This window comes from Pinus tabuliformis, chromosome J (assembly GCF_031772625.1).
Source record: "Pinus tabuliformis cultivar Carrire ecotype Pingquan chromosome J, CPIR1, whole genome shotgun sequence".
In the NCBI taxonomy this organism is placed as follows: Eukaryota; Viridiplantae; Streptophyta; class Pinopsida; order Pinales; family Pinaceae; genus Pinus; species Pinus tabuliformis.
Window position 1 is genome coordinate 1,603,320,825 of NC_142295.1, and position 18,943 is coordinate 1,603,339,767.

The following is an 18,943-nucleotide window of genomic DNA, read 5'->3' on the forward strand; positions in this document are numbered from 1 at the left end:
CTCCCTGGCACAGTGTCAAGCTGCCCACACAGGCTCTACGTCAAACTGCCTCTACGCAGCCTCTTTCTGCGCTCTGCGTCATGCTACCTTACACTCTCTGAATATGATGATGCCCTCTCTTCCTTTCTCACCTGCAACTCTCGCTTTGATTCGATTTTCTCTTGCCGAACTTTGACCAGTGAGAAATTCGATCCTACTCGGGTAACTGAGTATCTGCCTCTGGTGTGTTCTCTAAGTGCCCATCAAGTCTCCTCTTATAATCCTCTCGTTGATCAATCAACGACCCAGATTATATTCTAATCAATGGTTAGGATCATTTGACTTGATCTCTGCCTTCTTCTAGAAGTTCCACTGACAGTTTAGATTAATACCCATTAATTATTTTAATTTCCTAAATTTAGACTTAGGGTCCGACTAAAAATAATTAATTATTTTAATAAAATTGTTTCAGGGTGGAATTTCCTAAAACGATTTCTGGGTATTGGAGAATGCATGTGTCTAAGCCTTCCTACAAATTTTGAGGCTTATAGAACATTTGATGCTACCCCAAATCAACACCTAGGGCATGATATGCCTGTCTTGACAGATATTTGCAACAACAAGGATTCAATAAGGGAAGTGCGGATACCAACCTTTATGTAAGGGTTGAACATGATAGTCTGACGATTATTGAAGTGTATGTGGATGATATAATCTTTGGGAGTGATGATGGCAGGTTAAGTAAGAAGTTTGCAACAAATATGCAGAGTGAGTTTGAGATGTCACTACTTGGTGAGTTGACATACTTTTTGGGACTTCAGATATCTCAGCAAGACAAGGGAATATTTATCTGTCAAACCAAATATATTAAGGAAATGTTGAAGAGATTTCAAAAGGAAGATTGCAAGCCAGTTCTTACCCCAATGGTGACAGGTTGCAAGTTGAGCGTAGATGACTCATCCAAAGATGCGGATTAGAGGATGTATAGATCTATGATTGATAGTCTTCTATATGTAACAACTTCTAGGCCAGTTGTGATGCAGGGAGTCGGGCAAGTTGCAAGATTCCAAGAAGCACCAAAGGTGTTGATCTAGATTGTCATTGATGTCAATGTGGCAATATTTTGGATACTAAATAATGATGTGAAGCCAAGCAGAGCAGATTCGCGAAGCGACAGGTGCAGTAGACCCAAGAAGGAAAGACGAGGAGGAAAGATATCGGAAGTCATCAAAAGAGAAAGCCAAAGAGTAAGCGGAGGAAGTTCATCGGAAGAAGCAAAGAGGAACACGCAGCGGAAAAGGAAAGAACTAAGAAACAAAGAGGAACACGCAGTGGAAAAGGAAAGAACTAAGAAACAAAGAGGAACACGTAGCGGAGGAGCATAAACAATGTTAACGGAGGAGTTAACAGTAATATCGAAGAAATAAGCGGAGGGAGTATTAAACCATGGAAACCCATTAAAATCCCCAACACATGTAATAAAACACATTGGTGGCTTTACTAGCGGTCTATTATGTGCCACTACCCAAAACCCCGGATGCGATATGTACTACGGACCTGAAACAGGTTATGGTAACAACTCCATACAATATCGCATCCGTCACATAATCGCAAGCCATAAAGGGATGTTTCGTTCAAATCCCCAGATTACGATATATATACGGATCCGCGGGACCATTACAATTCACCTTAAAGAAACATTGCATCCGCCTATCAGAATTGTCATATCGCAAAGTCTTAAAGGATGTCACACCGCTGATTGTGATAAGGGCATGGACCCTGGACCGCCAATTGCAGTAGACCCGACAGACCGCTGATTGCGATGAAGCTGTGGACCCGACAGATTTATTAACTACTGTTTGATATTATATCGCATCCGCTCCATCGGCAGTAGGGGAATCGCTATGTTATGTGCAAACCTCTGAAAGTTGCGATTGCAGGATTAAAGGATGAACTCTGATTTTCATGAATGTTGCGATTGCGATTAATGTGATAACGTGGCATGTGGGACCTCCATGTGGGTATAGCCTTGGATGAATATTAAAAAGGGCCTCTGCGATATATTGTGTAATAAGCGACCTCATACAATAAGTCGACCACTCCTTCAAATGAACGTGTCTTTACGGTCATTAGTGTAACCCATATAAATATAAGTTAAGATGCCTCATTTCTGGCCATCGATCTCGGGCATTGAATACAGAAAGTAAATAATAGTTCACAACTCGTGAACTCAAAGAAGCCGAAGGACGAGCGAAAAAGAAGAAACAAAGGAAAGGAAGCCAAAGGTCGATCAGAAGAGAAATACACAGGAGCATTAAGAGTTGAAGAACGAAGAAAGCCAAGACTGACTGCACATAGGGTCATTCATATAGTTCGGACCTATGATGAATTAATCTATGGAAGAAGTACAGACTGTTGAAGTTTCTAAGTTTACTTAATTTAGAAACCCTTCATGCACTTTTTTTTGATTTATTCCTACCTACTTGTTATTTTTCTTTAACAAGTTATTTACAAAGTAAATACTGAAAATAAACACCAATGCATGCTCAACATATCACAAATCAGTAACTAAAAGAAACAAGAACAAACACACCACATGACACCATTATTTTTGGACCAATGTCCCCGGAAAAATCCAATGTGGGAAAACCGGTGCAGCTATCTGAGGGTTTTCTTATTAAGCAATATCAGAGTACAATCTGGGTGCCAAAACTGGCCTATTCAACAGAGAATTTCCTTGGCAGCTATGCCTCACAGTTTGAGAGAAATCTCCTGGCTGAAACCCAGGAAAACCCTTCCGGCAGCTCCTTAGCACAAAACTGCTCCTACAACCCCAGCGTTTGCCCAATCTGGACTGCGTCAGCCTCTCCTAGCCCAGCGTTGGCCCTGTATCAGCCTTCCTTGGCCTGTGTCAGCCCCAGGAGGCCCTACGTCAGCTCTGGAAGCCTCTGCGTCAGCCACATTGGCCCCTCTGGTGCTCTGCATAGCACTTGGCTGCCTCTGCGTGGCCCTGCGTGAGCCCTTGTTGGCTCTGTGTCACCCTCCTTGGCTGCTGTGCTACTCTCCCGCCACAATCCTGCCTTCTCTATTCCTCTGTACTCAACGCCCCTCAGCTGCTCTCCCGATCACTGATTCTCTCTCTTAGCAACCCCGCTCTAGAGAATAGAATGACTGATCATCTGGTGTCCCTCTCCAAGTGACCCTCAAGCCTCCTCTTATACGTTTCTTGTTGACATCTCAACGGTCGAGATTAAATATCTAATCAATGGCTAATATTAGATCTGGCTTGATCCATGTCTTTTGGACTACTCTAACACAGATTCATATTAATACACATTAGTATTTTATTTTCCCTAAGTTTAGACTTAGGGACTCCATTAAAAATATTAATTATTTTAATATCTCCTGATCTGTTTAGAATCTGCCCAAACCCTTTCTGGGTATTGGAGATCTCATGTGCCCCAACCTCTCTACCAAATTTCGTTGCTAGATCACATCCAATGCTACCCCAAATCAACACAGATCGCAACCTGAAGAATAGTTTTGTGAAGATCTGTATGACCTTGAACCAGCGAAGTAAGATTTCATCAGTCATCGTTTGAAGGGAGAAATAGACAACACCAGAGTTGAAGTATTTGTGAGTTTGTTCCTTGGAAGTAAGATACCGTGACAGTCACTCCTGAAGTAGTTACCGCGACAATAAGAACAGAGGGTTGAAAAACAGAGAATTGTTTTTGTGCAGACATTGAGGCTTAGCGCAGCTTATCAAAGATATCTTGTTGAAAAGCATCAACAGATCTTGGAGACATTATTGGAGATCATGATGGCTATTTGAAATCATCATGAGGTAACTTTGCAGACTCTGTTTGGGCAATATGAAGAATTGTGAAGACTCCTTCATATGAAGACAAGTTGTCATTGATGTAGCAGTGAAGCTGTAGATTGACAGAACACAGTGAAGAAGATTTTGAGATCAGTGTAATACAATCAAAACATTTCTTGACAAAGCAAAACTATAGGGTCGGAGCCGTTGGGGTTGGTGCCTCAAAATGGAAGGATTGGTGTCCTTGGAGTTGATGGTCCTAAATCCAAGGTTGGTACCTTGACAAGATAGGGTCGAAGCCCTTGGGGTTGGTGCCTCAAAATTGGAAGGATTGGTGTCCTTGGAATTGGTGCTCCTAAATCCAAGGTTGGTGCCTTGACAAGACAGGGTTGGTGCCCTAGAGGTTGGAGCCTCACAAAAGACCAAGTTGTTGCTTGGCAACGGGTTGGAGCCGTATATATATTGTCCCTGATTTATTGTAAAAATTATATTAATAAAAGCATTTATTCCTATTGTTCATTTTGTGTTCTAAATATAATTGATTTAACTGGTAAAAGTAACAACTGAAAAGAAATATTGATTCACCCTTCTCTCATTATTTCCAACAAAAGGAATCCCATTTCAGTGTGGTAAAAAGGATTTTTCGATATCTTAAGGGAACGACAAAATATGGACTATGGTATCCTAAAGGAAATGAGCTAACCATCGAAGCTTATACCGATGCAGATTGGGCAAGAAGTGTTGATGATCGTAAGAGCACTAGTGGAGCAGCCTTCTATCTAGGTGGTTGTCTTGTTTCGTGGTTGAGCAAGAAGAAATCTTCAATCTCATTATTCACAGTGGAAGTAGAATACATGGTAGCAACAACTTGTTGTACCCAAGTCCTCTGGATGAAACAAATCTTTCACGATCTTCATGTGAAGTTTGATTAGCCCATTCCAATCTTTTGCGATAACACCAATGCCATCAATATCTCCAAGAATCTTGTGATGCATTGAAAAATGAAACACATTCAGAGTAAGTATCATTTTGTTAGAGAACAAGTTGTAGAAAAGAATATCAAGATTGAGTATATTGGAATTGTTACCCACCACTTGTGGGTAGTATATATAGAAGAAAAAATTTCTCCAGGATGGTCCTCAGCCGACAGCCAGCAACCCCTTGCAACCCCTAGATAGCTTGCTTTGCGATTTTCTCTACCACTTGATCCAGCCATGTGGTCCCTCGCCCATCTGTTATGAATGCATGTTTGAAGGTGGGCCTTCCAACCCCAAAGGTATGAATTTCCATTGGTATAGTTGAGTAGTTTTCCTTAGTTGCCATGAGCAGTTTTGGGCATGAATTGGTGGGGGGATTCGGTGGAAGGAGTGGGTTAGGTCTTTATTCTTGTCTCCATTGCCCGATTTCATGGTTATCCTTGTATCCTAGTGCCGTTGCACCAAAGCACCTACTTTTTCCTTCAATTATGGAGAAGGATCATGTTTGAGGGCTCTTTGCCCGTTATATTTTTACATGTGGCATCAATGCCCCTAATTTTAAGTAATTTAGGTTAATTAATTATAGAATAGGGGCTTTTCCCCTCCATAGGCTAATTTAGGGGATTTTAGCTTATAAAATTATAATTTTAATACGAGGGAAGTTGAGCACCTCCTCTATAAATAGAGATGCACTTCCCCTCAATTTTGGCATGGAGTTTTGGGGGAGAAATCCCACAACTATTCTGCAATTTTCTCTTGTAAAATTGGCTATGGATATTTCAAGTTGAGTAAATTGTCTTGGGGAGGATATTGTGATTGGGTGGATTTTTCTCTTGGATGGTAAATGGTGATTCTATGGTGATTTTGTGCAAAATTTAATGTGAGTATGTTCTTCTATCTTGTATTTGTTGTAGAACTAAGGTTTCACTCAAATTTTCACCCAAATGTGTTGAATATTTTATGGCTTTAACATCTCCTTTGTATGATTATCAATTTATCATCAATTTTTTTCAAGGAACCTTAGTATAGCTTTCTTGCTCTTTATCTCCAATGTGACTAAAAGTTGACAGCGTTTGTGGAGTAGAAGCCTCGTCGTAGCTTTTTCTCTCTCTCATATATCTTTTCTCTCAGTTCTTTTCCATAGACCTACTCCTTTTGTGACTCTGCCATAAATTCATTGATAAGCTAAGACATTGATCTTTCAGTCTCCATCACTTTATACCCTTTGTAAAGCATAAAAACCATTTGGCTAGGGTTCCACTCTCCTAGAAAATCTTGTAGTTATGATGTTTGGGGACATTCCCTTTGAACTCTAACCCTGATTATCCTAAGAAACATAGCAATCCTATTTTCCACTTAAACCCTAATTGATCAGATCATTTGATTGGTGGAGTGTGAAGTAGAATCTTTGGGAGCTTTTGACTTGGTGTGACCCGGCCACTAGATCTCCAAAATCTGTAGGGAGAACCTCCCTTAATTTAGAGGAGAGCAGGCCAGAAGCAAGAAGAAGGTTGGTGAGGTGATAGTGGCACCCTCTAAGGTGTTGTGGCTCTTGCACTTGATTTTTTGGACTTTATCTTTAGAAGTGCGAGGTTTTGCTGTAATAATTCCTAGAAAAACTAAATCTCTAGTGGGGTTGGACTAGAGATATCAACAAGATTATCATTGTGCTTTTTTATGACACCACATGAGTTAGGCATCTAGGAACAATATTTACATCACAGTTCATTTACAAAATAGAGGTAGCATTATGAGGTACTACAATGTGGATCTTATATTTTAGATTGGGATTGTTCTTTGCTTATATTTCATCTCTTCCAGTCCCTGGCACTTCATACCACAAACATGCATAGGTAGAGGGATCTCATTATGCTAAGCTACACCTTTTGTTTGGAACATTCACATGTCATGGGAAGTTTATGGACAATTTCCTTAATATAAATTTTGAAGGTATTAAATATCCTAATGAAATTTCTTGAGGCTTTGGACATGTCATTTCTTACAACATTAGAGATTACAAAAGCAACTTTTCATGACAACACCAGTAGCTAATCATCCTATGTACAGCGGAGTTGTAGGTGTCTAATAGTACTGAGGAATGTAGAATGAAGTTGTATAGAAGTTAAATGACCAGCCATATTCAAATAACATTGATGTTATGATCTATATTTAAAAAATTAGATTGCCATGCAACAATGACAAAAAGGTTGAAAAGATCAGCCAAAAATAATGAAATCAGTTCAATCGGATAAAGGAAACAATCTAACAATACTGTGACTAGTATGGCAAAAAATCCACAAACCGACCTGTCCAATATCCACGGCAGGATTCAGGCTTCTTCCACAATCATAGATTATATCTGTTTGCAGTATTGTAGTAGCTCCTGTAAGGAGGTCTACCTCTACCTGTCACATGAATTTCTCATATTAATATTTTTTGTGACTATAAACAATGTTATATCACATAAATATTTTGTATCCTTACCTCACTTGCTGCAGCACCAAAGTTGAGATATTTTTGAGCACTTGAATCAGGAACCCAGTACGTTTGTGCAGAAAGATCCACTGATTGAATTGTGGCCTGTGAATGAAACAAAACTCAGGGGTTGGATTTCATTATAATTTTATGGCCTTATGATAAGTTGAACAAACATGATAGATAATAAGCATGTTGCATCTTAAGATGTGGCCATGGCAATTATTAATAATCTTTTGTTAAGAGAAATCTGTATCTTATCTTTTTCTAGAATATAAACAGATTTGTCACACATAGTAGTTTATCCTCACTATCCATGACATAATTATTGTTTGACGTACTAGCACAGAAATTATTTATTTCCTTTTCATAAATCTTGTGTCATAGCAAAGCAGTGGTAAAAACTTTTTTTCTGAATGAAGCAATTTTAAATATTTGACAGATGCCTAGAAATACATCTCACAACCAAATACAATGGAAGATCTTGCTACATACATGCATATCAATATTGTTACATCTAAGAACCAAAGATTATTCACACAAGATTACTCTTATTACATAAGCAAGTAGAGCTAACACACTCCAACTTGAAGAATATTATAGCTTTCCTAAAACTGGCATTCCTTTCTGAAATATGGATAGCGAGATCTAATCTAAATGTAGAAACTTCTCTAGGTTGACGTCTAGCCTCTGATCGTTCTCTGACGAAGTCGTTCTGCCTTCTGCTACTGAGAAATTCATCTCTCCAGCCCTCTGGAACCTCTGCCCGGCCTCTGGGTCTGAGAACATTTTTCTCTCTAGCAAATTGAACTTCCCTCGCTGAAGCTACTACGCAGAGCTCTGCTGCCTCACTGGGATAACTCGGCCCTATTGTTGTTGCCTCTCCGGATCTGGAAAACTTCCTCCGGATCACTATCCCTGCCCCTCCTCACTCACTGCTTTGATCTCTGGGTCTCTCTAGAAACTGACTTCTGCTACTCTGCAAATCGATCTACCAAGAAATAGAACTGCTCCAGTCTCTTCTCCATCACCACATCGACCTCCTCTTATAATCCATTGTTGGAGCACCAACGACCAAGATTAAAACATAATCAATGGGTATGATTATGTTTGGATCGATTCGTGTGAGTTTCTAGATCATTCTTGCCTTATCTCAATTAACACTGATTAATTAACCATATTCCCTAAGTTTAGACTTAAGAAATATTTAAAAATTGGTTAATAATCTATGATTAATTAACCATATTCCTTAAGTTTAGACTTAAGAAATATTTAAAAATTGGTTAATAATCTAATTGAGACACTTCTAGGCAGAATGTCCAGAAACAATTTCTGGGTTTTGGAAATCTCATGTGTTCTAGCCTCTCCACCAAATTGCGTAGCTAGAATGTGAAAATTTCTAAACAGGAATTTTATTACTACAACAATTGATTTATTTTACCTACTTATTTTTCAATAAGTTATTTATGAAATCCCTTCAGTAAATATTAAAACAAATTCTACTACAGATATCACACCATTATACAGAAACAAGTATATGCACAAGAATCAAACACATTAACATAGTGATTTTTGGACAATTGTCCTCGGAAAAACCCAATGCGGGAAAACCGATGTAGCAGAGCCTCAACACAGTGCTTGAAGGGCGCAGTTTCCGTCGGGGCGGAAATCCGCTGGAAAAGAACGAAGACACGTAGAAGGGGAATTTTCTCCTCAGAGAACTTTCCGCCAGAAAGTTCGAATTTCTCACTTGCTGAGCAGTGCTAAGTAGTGACTAGAGGAGTCAGTTCGACAATTGGGTGAGATGGCATGGCATGGGCTCGGAGATCAGGACAGGTTGGATGGAGCCTCCAACTATGTCATATGGAAGACCAAAATCGTAGCTGTTCTAGAGGAATATGATCTCAAGGCCTACATCAAAAGTGTTGTAATTGTTCCTGCTGACAACGATCAAAAGAAGAAGTACAAGGCCGAGTAGGGGAAGGCAAAGAGGCTCATTCTCGATGGAGTTCGAGATCATGTGGTCTCACACTTGCAGGGCAAGGATACAACTCGAGAGATGTGGGAAGCCTTGTCGTCTCTGTATGAAGGCTCTTCCGAACAACGAAAGATGTATTTAGAGCAGAAGTTGCAGCAGACTTTGATACAGAAAGGAGAAGGGGTGAACCTCTATCTTCAACGTCTTCAGGACACTAGAGACCAGCTTGCTGCAGTAGGGTCCACTCCTTAGCCGACCGCGATGGTGAGGATAGCCCTGAATGGAGTGTCAAATGAATGGCAAGTTTTCGTCCAAAGCATATTGGGTAGAGAAAAACTACCTTCATGGGAGGAGATGTGGGCAACTCTTCAACAAAAGGAGTTAAGAAGGGACCTAGTGAAGGTCAACTACAATGGCAGTAGTGGGAGTGGCACAAAGACGAAGGAGGAGGAGGAGAACACAACTCTAGCATTGAAGGGACAGCGGAAGCAGAAGCAGAAGAAGGACATTTCAAAGGTGAAATGTTTCAGATGTGGTGAGAAGGGTTACTTTGCATCTCAGTGACCTTTGAAGCAAAAGGATAAGGACGAGAAGCATGATCAAAAGGTTGCAGCCACGAAGATAGACGAGAATGAGTTTTCCATGAGTGCCCATGCATCCCCAGGAGGGAAATGGGGTGATATTGAGCCATAGTCGGGAGGACTACATATGGGCAGGATCCTTGAGGAGTCCACCTCTTGGATTAATTCCTTTCTACGAGAGCCCGAGATTCAACAGTAGCGAGATGGATTAAGTGTCAGATGATGGAGTGGATTGTTTGAAAGACAGACGCAGTAGCTTGGAACCAAAGACTGATCAACGCAGAGCAAGGTTGGTAGCAGTGCAGTTGGCACAGTGTAGAAGTCAGCAGCAGCGCAGAAGATTCAGAGGGTCAGTGACTCGAGCAGTCAGATTCCAACATTCATGGTATTATGCTGAACACAGTTAAGTTCAATTAATTTTGGATGTTTTTCAGTTTCTTCTCTCAGCAACTGAGTTGCAGTATGAATGCAGTGTTAGCAGTGGCAGTGCTAGTAGCATAGAAGATGCAGCATGTGAGAGGGAGTTGTAGTACAAATGTAGTAGTGGCAGTGGCAGTGTCATGGGCAGCAGTATAGTAGCAGCAATAGCACAGTGTTGGTGGCAGCAGCACTGCAGAAAGGAAGTGCTTCAGAAACAGAGCAGCATGCAGGTGGACATTGTTGCTAGAGCACTTTCCTCGCTAAGAGGGAGTGTTAGTTTTTGATAGCATTGGAAGTGATCTAGCCTTGCAAATTGGTGGAGAGGCTAAGGCACATGAGTTATAAAGAACCCAGAAACGGTTTGGTGAAATTCCACCCAGATTGTATTTTATTAAAATAATTAATATTTTCAATGGAGTTCCTAAGTCTAAATTTAGGGAAATTAAAATATTAATGGGTATTAATCAAAATATGGATGAGAATGATCTAGAAGGTGGATCAAGTCGTGTTTTAATCTTAGTCGTTGATTAGAGACTTAATCTCGGTTGTTGAAGACTCAACAAGAAAAGTATAAAATGGAGGCTTGGGGTTCATTTGGAAACACACACAGAGAGAACGAATAGATCTAGAGTTCGATTTTTGGGGCTAGGAAGCTGAGAAATTCGAACTAGGTGACCATTCAGTAGCAGAGGGGCAAAGAGAATCCAAGAGAAGGACTTTCCAGAGAATACTAACAAAGAGGCAAAGAGAGCTTGCAGAGAGGCAACGCAGTAGCTGGGAGAGCTGACGCTGGGCCAGTTTGGGCCCATGCAGCCTTGACACATATCCAGAAGAGCCAGCATGGAGGGGAAATTTGCCTGTCATGCAGATGTCGGAACTGTCGGGAACTGCCTGAACAACTGAGATAGCTGACGTAGAGGGCAGAAGAGCTGACGCAGAGCCTGGAAGGCTGACACGGGTCCTACGAAGCGCCAGCGCAAAAGTAGTTGGGGTTAGCCAATCTTGTTGTCAGATCAGCCAGAATTCTATCGAGTGAAGTGAGGTAAAGCACACTCATATTTTCTGCCAGTATTTTCTCTTTAAAGGATTGCTAGATGAGCATCCTAAATTTGTATTCAGATATTTCTCCTGCATAATAATAAACCCCTCAGAACTGCTGCACCAGTTTTCCCCCATTGGGTTTTTTCAGGGACTATTGTGTCCTATGTCTCTTGTTCTTTGCTCTATTTTCTGTTTCATGAGATCAAATGTTTAATTATTGTAGGCTGTGGAAGTAATTTGCTTCAGTATTAAGAATAATAACTTGATGAATGTAATTTAAAAATCAAGTAGATGAAGTAGATTCAAATTTGCTACAGTAGGCGTTCCTTAAGGGTAGGATTTTTCACAGAAGTTCCATCCAACCTATCCTGATCACGAAGCCTTGCAGTGGCCATCTCAACGAACTATCGAATACTCCCTCTTTTCTTTTGCTTCACTGCTACTCTGCTACTCGCACTCCCTTCTGGAGTGAAAAGATTTGCTCACAACTACTACCAATCTGCAAGGAAAATTGAACTTCTGAGACTAGAATTTCCCCGAGGAAAATTTTCCCTCAACTGTGTGTGCTTCTCTCTCTTCCACCCAGCGCTAGCTTTGCTCTTGCCAACTACAGCAAAATCCTCTACGTCTAGCTAGATATCTACCCAACGAAAAATTTCAGCTGCTCCCTCTGCCTCTGGAATTACTCGATTTGGAAAATCGATTTTTTCTGCCTCTCTGCTCAAAAAAATCGAACTTCCTCAAGTAACTCGGCCTCCTGGCAAAAGACTGTGTTGCTCCTGGGAATTTTGGCCTGTTGCTCTTTACTGAACATCAAAATTCCTTTGTCGCGTCTGAGCTCCCCGGCTGATCAACTACGCTTTGATACCATGTGAAAATTCCAATATGGAATCCTATTGCAGCAACTGGTATTATTTCTCCTAATTGTTAATTAATTTAACAATTTATCTACTACGACAAATATCAAAATAAACACATTGCAACCTTCACAAATAAAATACTGCGAAAAAAAATAATGCCCTGGAAATTGAGAAATGTTAGCACACACACATAAAATATGAGAATTATTTTTGGACAAATGTCCCCAGAAAAACCCAATGCGGGAAAACCGGTGTAGTAGTGAGGGTTTTTATTATTATGTAGCAGTGAAAATCTGAGTACAATCTGGATGCCTGAAATTGGCAATCCACAACAAGAAAATCTGGGCAAAATTATTGAAGAAAATTTACCCTTCCTCTGCAAGCAATCTCGACACAACTTGCCTACAAAAAACTCGGCCTCCTAAAGCTTCTGCGTCACCCTCTGCGCTGTCACTATGACGTCTAGCCTCTGACTGTTCTCTGATGAAGTTGTTCTGCCTTCTGCTACTAAGAAATTTGTCTCTCCGATCCTCTAGAACCTCTGCCCGACCTCTGGATCTGAGAACGTTTTTCTCTCCAACAAATCAAACTACCCTCTCTAAAGCTATTGCGCAGAGCTCTGCACTGCCTCACTGGGATAACTCGACCCTCTTGCTGTTGCCTCTCCAAATTTGGAAAACTTCCTCCAGATCACTATTCCTGCCCCTCACTCACTGCTACGACCTCTAGCTCTCTCTGACAACTGACTGCTGCTACTCTGGAAATCAATCTGCCAAGAAATCGAATTACTCAAGTGTCTTCTCCATTACCACATCGACCTCCTCTTATAATCCACTGTTGGAGCACCAACGGACAAGATTAAAACATAATCGATGGCTAGGATTATCTATGGATCGATCTGTGTGAGTTTCTAGATCATTCTCACCTTATCTCAATTAATACTGATTAATTAACCATATTCCCTGAGCTTAGACTTCGGAAATATTTAAAATTTGGTTAATAATCTAATTGAGACACTTCTAGGTAGAATTTCCATTAACGATTTATGGGTTTTGGAGATGTCATGTATTCTAGCCTCTCCACCAAATTTCGTGGCTAGAACACATCCGATGCTACAAAAACTAACAAAGTCAAGGTCTATATCACTTGCTAACCCATCACGTTACTTGTCAAATGCTAACATGTCATAGCTCAATAGTTTACAACATGTCAAGTCAATAGTCATAGTCAAAGTTAGTCAAGGTCAAGATATTTATCTTCTAAGTGCAAAGTCACGGTTCCAATATAAAGATCAATAAGGCTGTCACATGAAGTCATGATCAAAGTATCACTGTTTAGGTCAAGGTACTGTGGAAGGTTACGAGTCAATACCCTTATCTTAAACCTCTCTAACAGTGATCTCATATCTCACTGTACAAGGTCATTTTTCATTAATATTTCATTGTTTCATAAAGTACATGGTTATTGCCTTGAGACAAAGACTAGCTTCCCAATTCGGTCAATCTGCATTTGAATTTGAAGGCCTATACCTGATAAGTTGTTCCAAGTTGAGAGAAGCAACAACTACTCTAGGGTGACACAGTGACTGCGCAGAGGCAGTTTGGACAGCTCAATTTGAGCTGAGGTCAGTGCCGAGATTTGCCTGTGGAGTGAGGAATTTCTCCTCACTAGATTTTCTTTCCAGTGTTTCTTTGTAGGCTTTCTAGTTTCAGCATCCAGTTGTACTCATATTATGTCACTCTGGTACTGATTACGTCAATTGTCACTGATCCATCTTGTTACTAAATACAATGGGCCCCCGTAGCCAGATAATGATCCATGAGGTAGAATCCTCAAGGACCCTGTCCAAATCGTTAGCTCTCTAGGGCTACAACTCCAAGTCACCCCACCTCACTCTTGGAGGTATGGCTTCCAACATTGCGAAGTCTTCCTCCAACCTGGAGGACAACTTGTCGATCATAGCTGACACTGCCTGCTAGTCCCGCTTCTCTGACTTGTCCTTCTTCTTGAGAGGACACTGCGTGTTATAATGACTGAGCTCACCACATCTGAAGCACTTGACCTTTGACAGGTCCTTCCTTCTCTATTCCCCCTGCCCTTGACTGGGACCCTTTGATGCGAGGGCCACATGCTCCTCCTCCTTCACCACCTTCTGTTAATTTTGGGTAGCATCGGATGTGCTCTAGCTCCAAAATTTTGTGGAGGGGATAGAATACATGAGATCTCCAGAACCCATAATTGTTTGGAGAAATTCCACCCGGATGAAGAGTTATTAAAATAATTAATATTTTTAATGGGTTCCTAAGTCTAAACTTAGGAAAATAAAAATATTAAAGGGTATTAATAAGAATATGGGTGAGAAACTTCTAAGTGACGAGGATCAAGCCTGTTTTAATCTTAGCCATTGATTAGGAACTTAATCTCGGCCATTGATTCATTAATGGGAAAAGTATAAGAGGAGGCTTGATGGTCAGTTGGAGATACACCTGTGAGATCAAAGAGTTCGATTTTTCTAGGGCGAGGTTTGCTAAGAAAATCGAGCTAGTGATCTAAGTCACAGTGAGAGGGGCAGTTCGGCAGAGGGACTTCAGTCCAAGGCCAAGAATACATAGCAGAGGCAGAGCAGCACTAGGAGAGACAACGCAGCTCCTAGAGGAGGTGACACAGTTCCAGCACAGAGCTTAGAGCAACCATTGCTACCCAGCACTGGGAACAACATTGTCATCTGTGGGGTTTGATCATCCAGTTGTTGGATTTGCCAAAATATCTGTCTCCAGATAGGTATTTCTGCCAGGTTTATTCTCTGTTGGGTGAGCCGGCTTTGGCACCCTAGTTGTATTCTGAAATTTGCTTAATAATACAAACCCTCTATATGTTGCACGGGTTTTCTCGAATTGGGTTTTTCTGGGGACGATTGTCCAAAAATAATGGTGTCCCTTGTGTGATTGTCTCATTTTATTTCAATTCATGATCTGTATGTATGTGTCGTCTGCAATAGTGTTTTCATCGCTATTTAAATAATTAAATAACTTGTTGAATGTAAAGAACAAGTAGGAGATGAAAAACCAATTGTTGATTTGGGGTAGCATGGATGTGCTCTAGCCACGAAATTTGGTGGAGAGTTTGGGGCACATGAGATATCCAATACCCAGAAAGGGTTTGGGCAGATTCTAAACAGATCAGGAGATATTAAAACAATTAATATTTTTAATGGAGTCCCTAAGTCTAAACTTAGGGAAAATAAAATATTAATGTGTATTAATATGAATCTGTGTTAGAATGGTCCAAAAGACATGGATCAAGCCAGATCTAATCTCGACCGTTGAAATGTCAACAGGAAAAGTATAAGAGGAGGCTTGAGGGTCACTTGGAGAACACACCAGAGTGAGCAATCATTCTATTCTCTAGAGCGGGGTTTGCTAAGAGAGATAGAATCAGTGATCAAGAGAGCAGCTGAGGGGCATTGAGTACAAAGAAACAGATAAGGAAGAGATTGTGTCAGGAGAGCAGTGCAACAGCGAAGGAGAGTGATGCAGAGCCAGCAAGGGCTCACGCAGGGCCACACAAAGGCAACCAAGTGCTGCGCAGAGCACCAGAGAGGCCAGCGTGTCTGACGCAGAGGCCCAAAAAGTTGATGCAGGGCCTCCTGGGGTTGACGTAGGGCCAGCGTGAGACAAAGAGGGGCTGATGCAGTCCAGATTGGGCAGACGCTGGGGTTGCATAGCAGTTTTGTGTTGAGGGGCTGCCGGAAGGATTTTCTGGGGTTTTAGCCAGGAGATTTCTCTCAAACTGTGAGGTATAGTTGCTAAGAAAATTCTCTGTTGGGTAGGCCAGTTTTGACACCCAGATTGTACTCTGATATTACTTAATAAGAAAACCCTCAGATAGCTGCACCAGTTTTCCCGCATTGGGTTTTTCCGGGGACATTAGTCCAAAAATAATGGTGTCATGTGGTGTGTTTGTTCTTGTTTCTTTTAGTTGTTGATCTGTAATATGTTGAGCATGCACTAGTGTTTATTTTCAGTATTTACATTGTAAATAACTTGTTAAAGAAATATAACAAGTAGGTAGGAATAAATCAGATAAAGTGCATGGAGGGTTTCTAACTAAGTAAAATTAGAAACTTCAACATGGTATCAGAGCGTGATTGCAGATCACAGGAGGACTAAAAGACATCAGCCGAGCGGAGCAATAGCAGCAGAAAAACAGTTGTCCCGAGGTGACAGACTCTGTTTCTAGCAGTGCAGAAGTCGAGAAGTGTTACGCAGAGCCAGCCAGAGCCACGTAGAAGAAGCCGAGAGCTGCGCAAAGCCTCAGAGAGGCCAGCGTTGTTGACGCAGAGGGCCAGGGGGTTGATGCAGGGCATCCCAGGGCTGACGCAAACCCATCTAGGGTGACGCAGAGCCAGCATGAGGTAGAGAGGGGCTGATGCAGTTCACAGAGAGGCAGTTTCTGGAGTCTAGAGGGCTGTAGAAATATTGCAGAGTGGCGCTGGTGAGGTACTGTAGTTAGAACAATACCTAACAGAGAAGGGCTAGAGGAGTTGTTACCGAGGGTTTCTAGCCGAGGAACCCGGATCAGAAGTGCAGCTACACAAGTCGATCAGAGTAGGGGGCATCTCGACAAGCAGCAGAAGGATTTCCAGGAGGGAAATAAGGACTCAGAGGGAGTCTAGAAGAGAACTTCCACACGGGAAGTAGAGACTCAGAGGAGTCGAACAGAGAACTTCTAGGAGGGAAGTAGAGGAGCGTCATGGCACTACATGAGGTAAGAGACCGGGATAGATTGGACGAAGCATCAAACTTTGCAGTCTGGAAGGCTAGAATCTTATCAGTGCTTGACAAGAATCGTGTCAAGAACTTCACCTTGAAGGTTATAGCTATCCCAGTCGACCCCAATGATAACGACAAGTACGAGGAGGCAATGGCGAGGGCCAAGTGCATTATCCTTGATGGGGTCAAGGATCATGTGGTACCACATATAGCCGAGAAGGAAACAGCAGCTACACAAGTCGATCAGAGTAGGGGGCATCTCGACAAGCAGCAGAAGGATTTCCAGGAGGGAAATAAGGACTCAGAGGGAGTCTAGAAGAGAACTTCCACACGGGAAGTAGAGACTCAGAGGAGTCGAACAGAGAACTTCTAGGAGGGAAGTAGAGGAGCGTCATGGCACTACATGAGGTAAGAGACCGGGATAGATTGGACGAAGCATCAAACTTTGCAGTCTGGAAGGCTAGAATCTTATCAGTGCTTGACAAGAATCGTGTCAAGAACTTCACCTTGAAGGTTATAGCTATCCCAGTCGACCCCAATGATAACGACAAGTACGAGGAGGCAATGGCGAGGGCCAAGTGCATTATCCTTGATGGGGTCAAGGATCATGTGGTACCACATATAACCGAGAAGGAAACAGCAGTTGAGATGTGGGAGGCTCTCAAGAACGTGTACCAACATACTTCTATGCAGAGAAGAATGTTGCTTGAGAACTAGATGAGGTCATATCAGATGAAGAAGGGTCAATCGATTGACACCTTCCTCAGAGGACTGAATGAGATCCAAGGCCAGTTGACTGCTATAGGAGCGACACCGGATCAGGAGCTTATGGTGAGGACAACCGTGAATGCTATCTCAGAAGATTGGGAAGTGTTTGTCCAGAGTATCCTGGGCAGAGGGACTCTCCCACCTTAGGACGAGATGTGGGCAGCTCTTCACCAGGAAGAGATCAGATGGCAGTCGAAGACAGGTAGCAACAACGAAGGGATCAAGGTCAAGCAGGAGGAGGAGGATGTGGCCCTAGCATCTGAGGGAAAGCAGGCGAAACGAAAGAAGAAAGATCTCTCCAAGATCAAGTGCTTCCACTGTGGGGAGATGGGTCATTTTGCAACCCAGTGTCCAAGGAAGAAGAGTAAGGGAGAGTCTTCCGAGACTAAGGCAGCGCCAGCACGGGCAGAGAAGGATGTTTTGACAGACGATGACTGTGCCATGAGTGCGCACGCACCACTTGAGCGGAAGTGGGGAGACGTCGCGCTGTAGTAAGATGGATTACAGGCGATGAGGGGCAGGATCCTTGAGGTACCCAGCCTCTTGGATTAGACCTTACTACGAGAGCCCTGAAGAGGAGTAGCAGGTCTGGCTGAGTCAAGTAGAGACGGATGCAGATGAAGCGATAGAGAGAACTATAGCGCAGGAGTCAAGAGACAGCGCAAGGCTAACAAGCTGCAGCGGTGCAAGAGGCACAGGAGTGTTGCACCAGTGCAGGACGGCACAGAGAGGTGTGCAACGGTGCAAGATATAGGAGAGTTGTTGCAGCGGCGCAGAGGTCAGAGAGGGAGCACTTGTCAGCGGTAGAGGGAGCTTCAGCGTCAGTGGGTGTCTTTAGCCCAACAGGGAGGTCAGATTAGGAAATTAGTTACTTACTTCTCAATAACTGAGTTGTAGTGCAACAGTGGGCAGCACGATGCAACATGATGAAAGGAGGTGCAGTGCGGATGTAGTGCTGGGAGAAAGGACAAGCAACAACACAGATGCAGAGGGAGTTGTCATATAGATGCAGCAGTGGCAATGGCAGAACCATGGGCAGCAGTACAGGAGGCAGCAGTGCAGAGGATGTTGAGCAGGAAGGCCTAGCATCAGCACAGGTACCGATGCCAGAAGATCAGAGTAATACTCAGTGAGGAGTATTGCTAAATCACAGTCCTCGCTAAGAGGGAGTGTTGATTTGGGGTAGCATCAGATGTGCTCTAGCCACGAAATTTGGTGGAGAGGTTGGGGCACATGAGATCTCCAATACACAGAAAGGGTTTGGGCAGA

General features: G+C 42.3%; 1 protein-coding gene and 1 long non-coding RNA gene across 3 annotated transcripts in view; one reads left to right on the forward strand and one right to left on the reverse strand.

The window, feature by feature from the left end:
• The window catches only part of LOC149233608 (indole-3-acetaldehyde oxidase-like), a 355,169-nt gene that overhangs the window by 127,545 nt on the left and 208,681 nt on the right, over positions 1–18,943 (reverse strand). For both annotated transcript variants that reach the window (XM_089379808.1, XM_089379809.1), the window contains exons 7-8: positions 7,264–7,359; positions 7,086–7,184 (exon numbers count right to left, since the gene is read on the reverse strand). In XM_089379808.1, coding sequence (XP_089235934.1) covers positions 7,086–7,184; positions 7,264–7,359 — 195 coding nt within the window. The remainder of the gene's footprint in view (positions 1–7,085; positions 7,185–7,263; positions 7,360–18,943) is intronic.
• Positions 1–18,943, forward strand: part of LOC149233609 (uncharacterized) — a 196,762-nt gene that overhangs the window by 127,233 nt on the left and 50,586 nt on the right. The gene's annotated exons all lie outside the window — the stretch shown is intronic.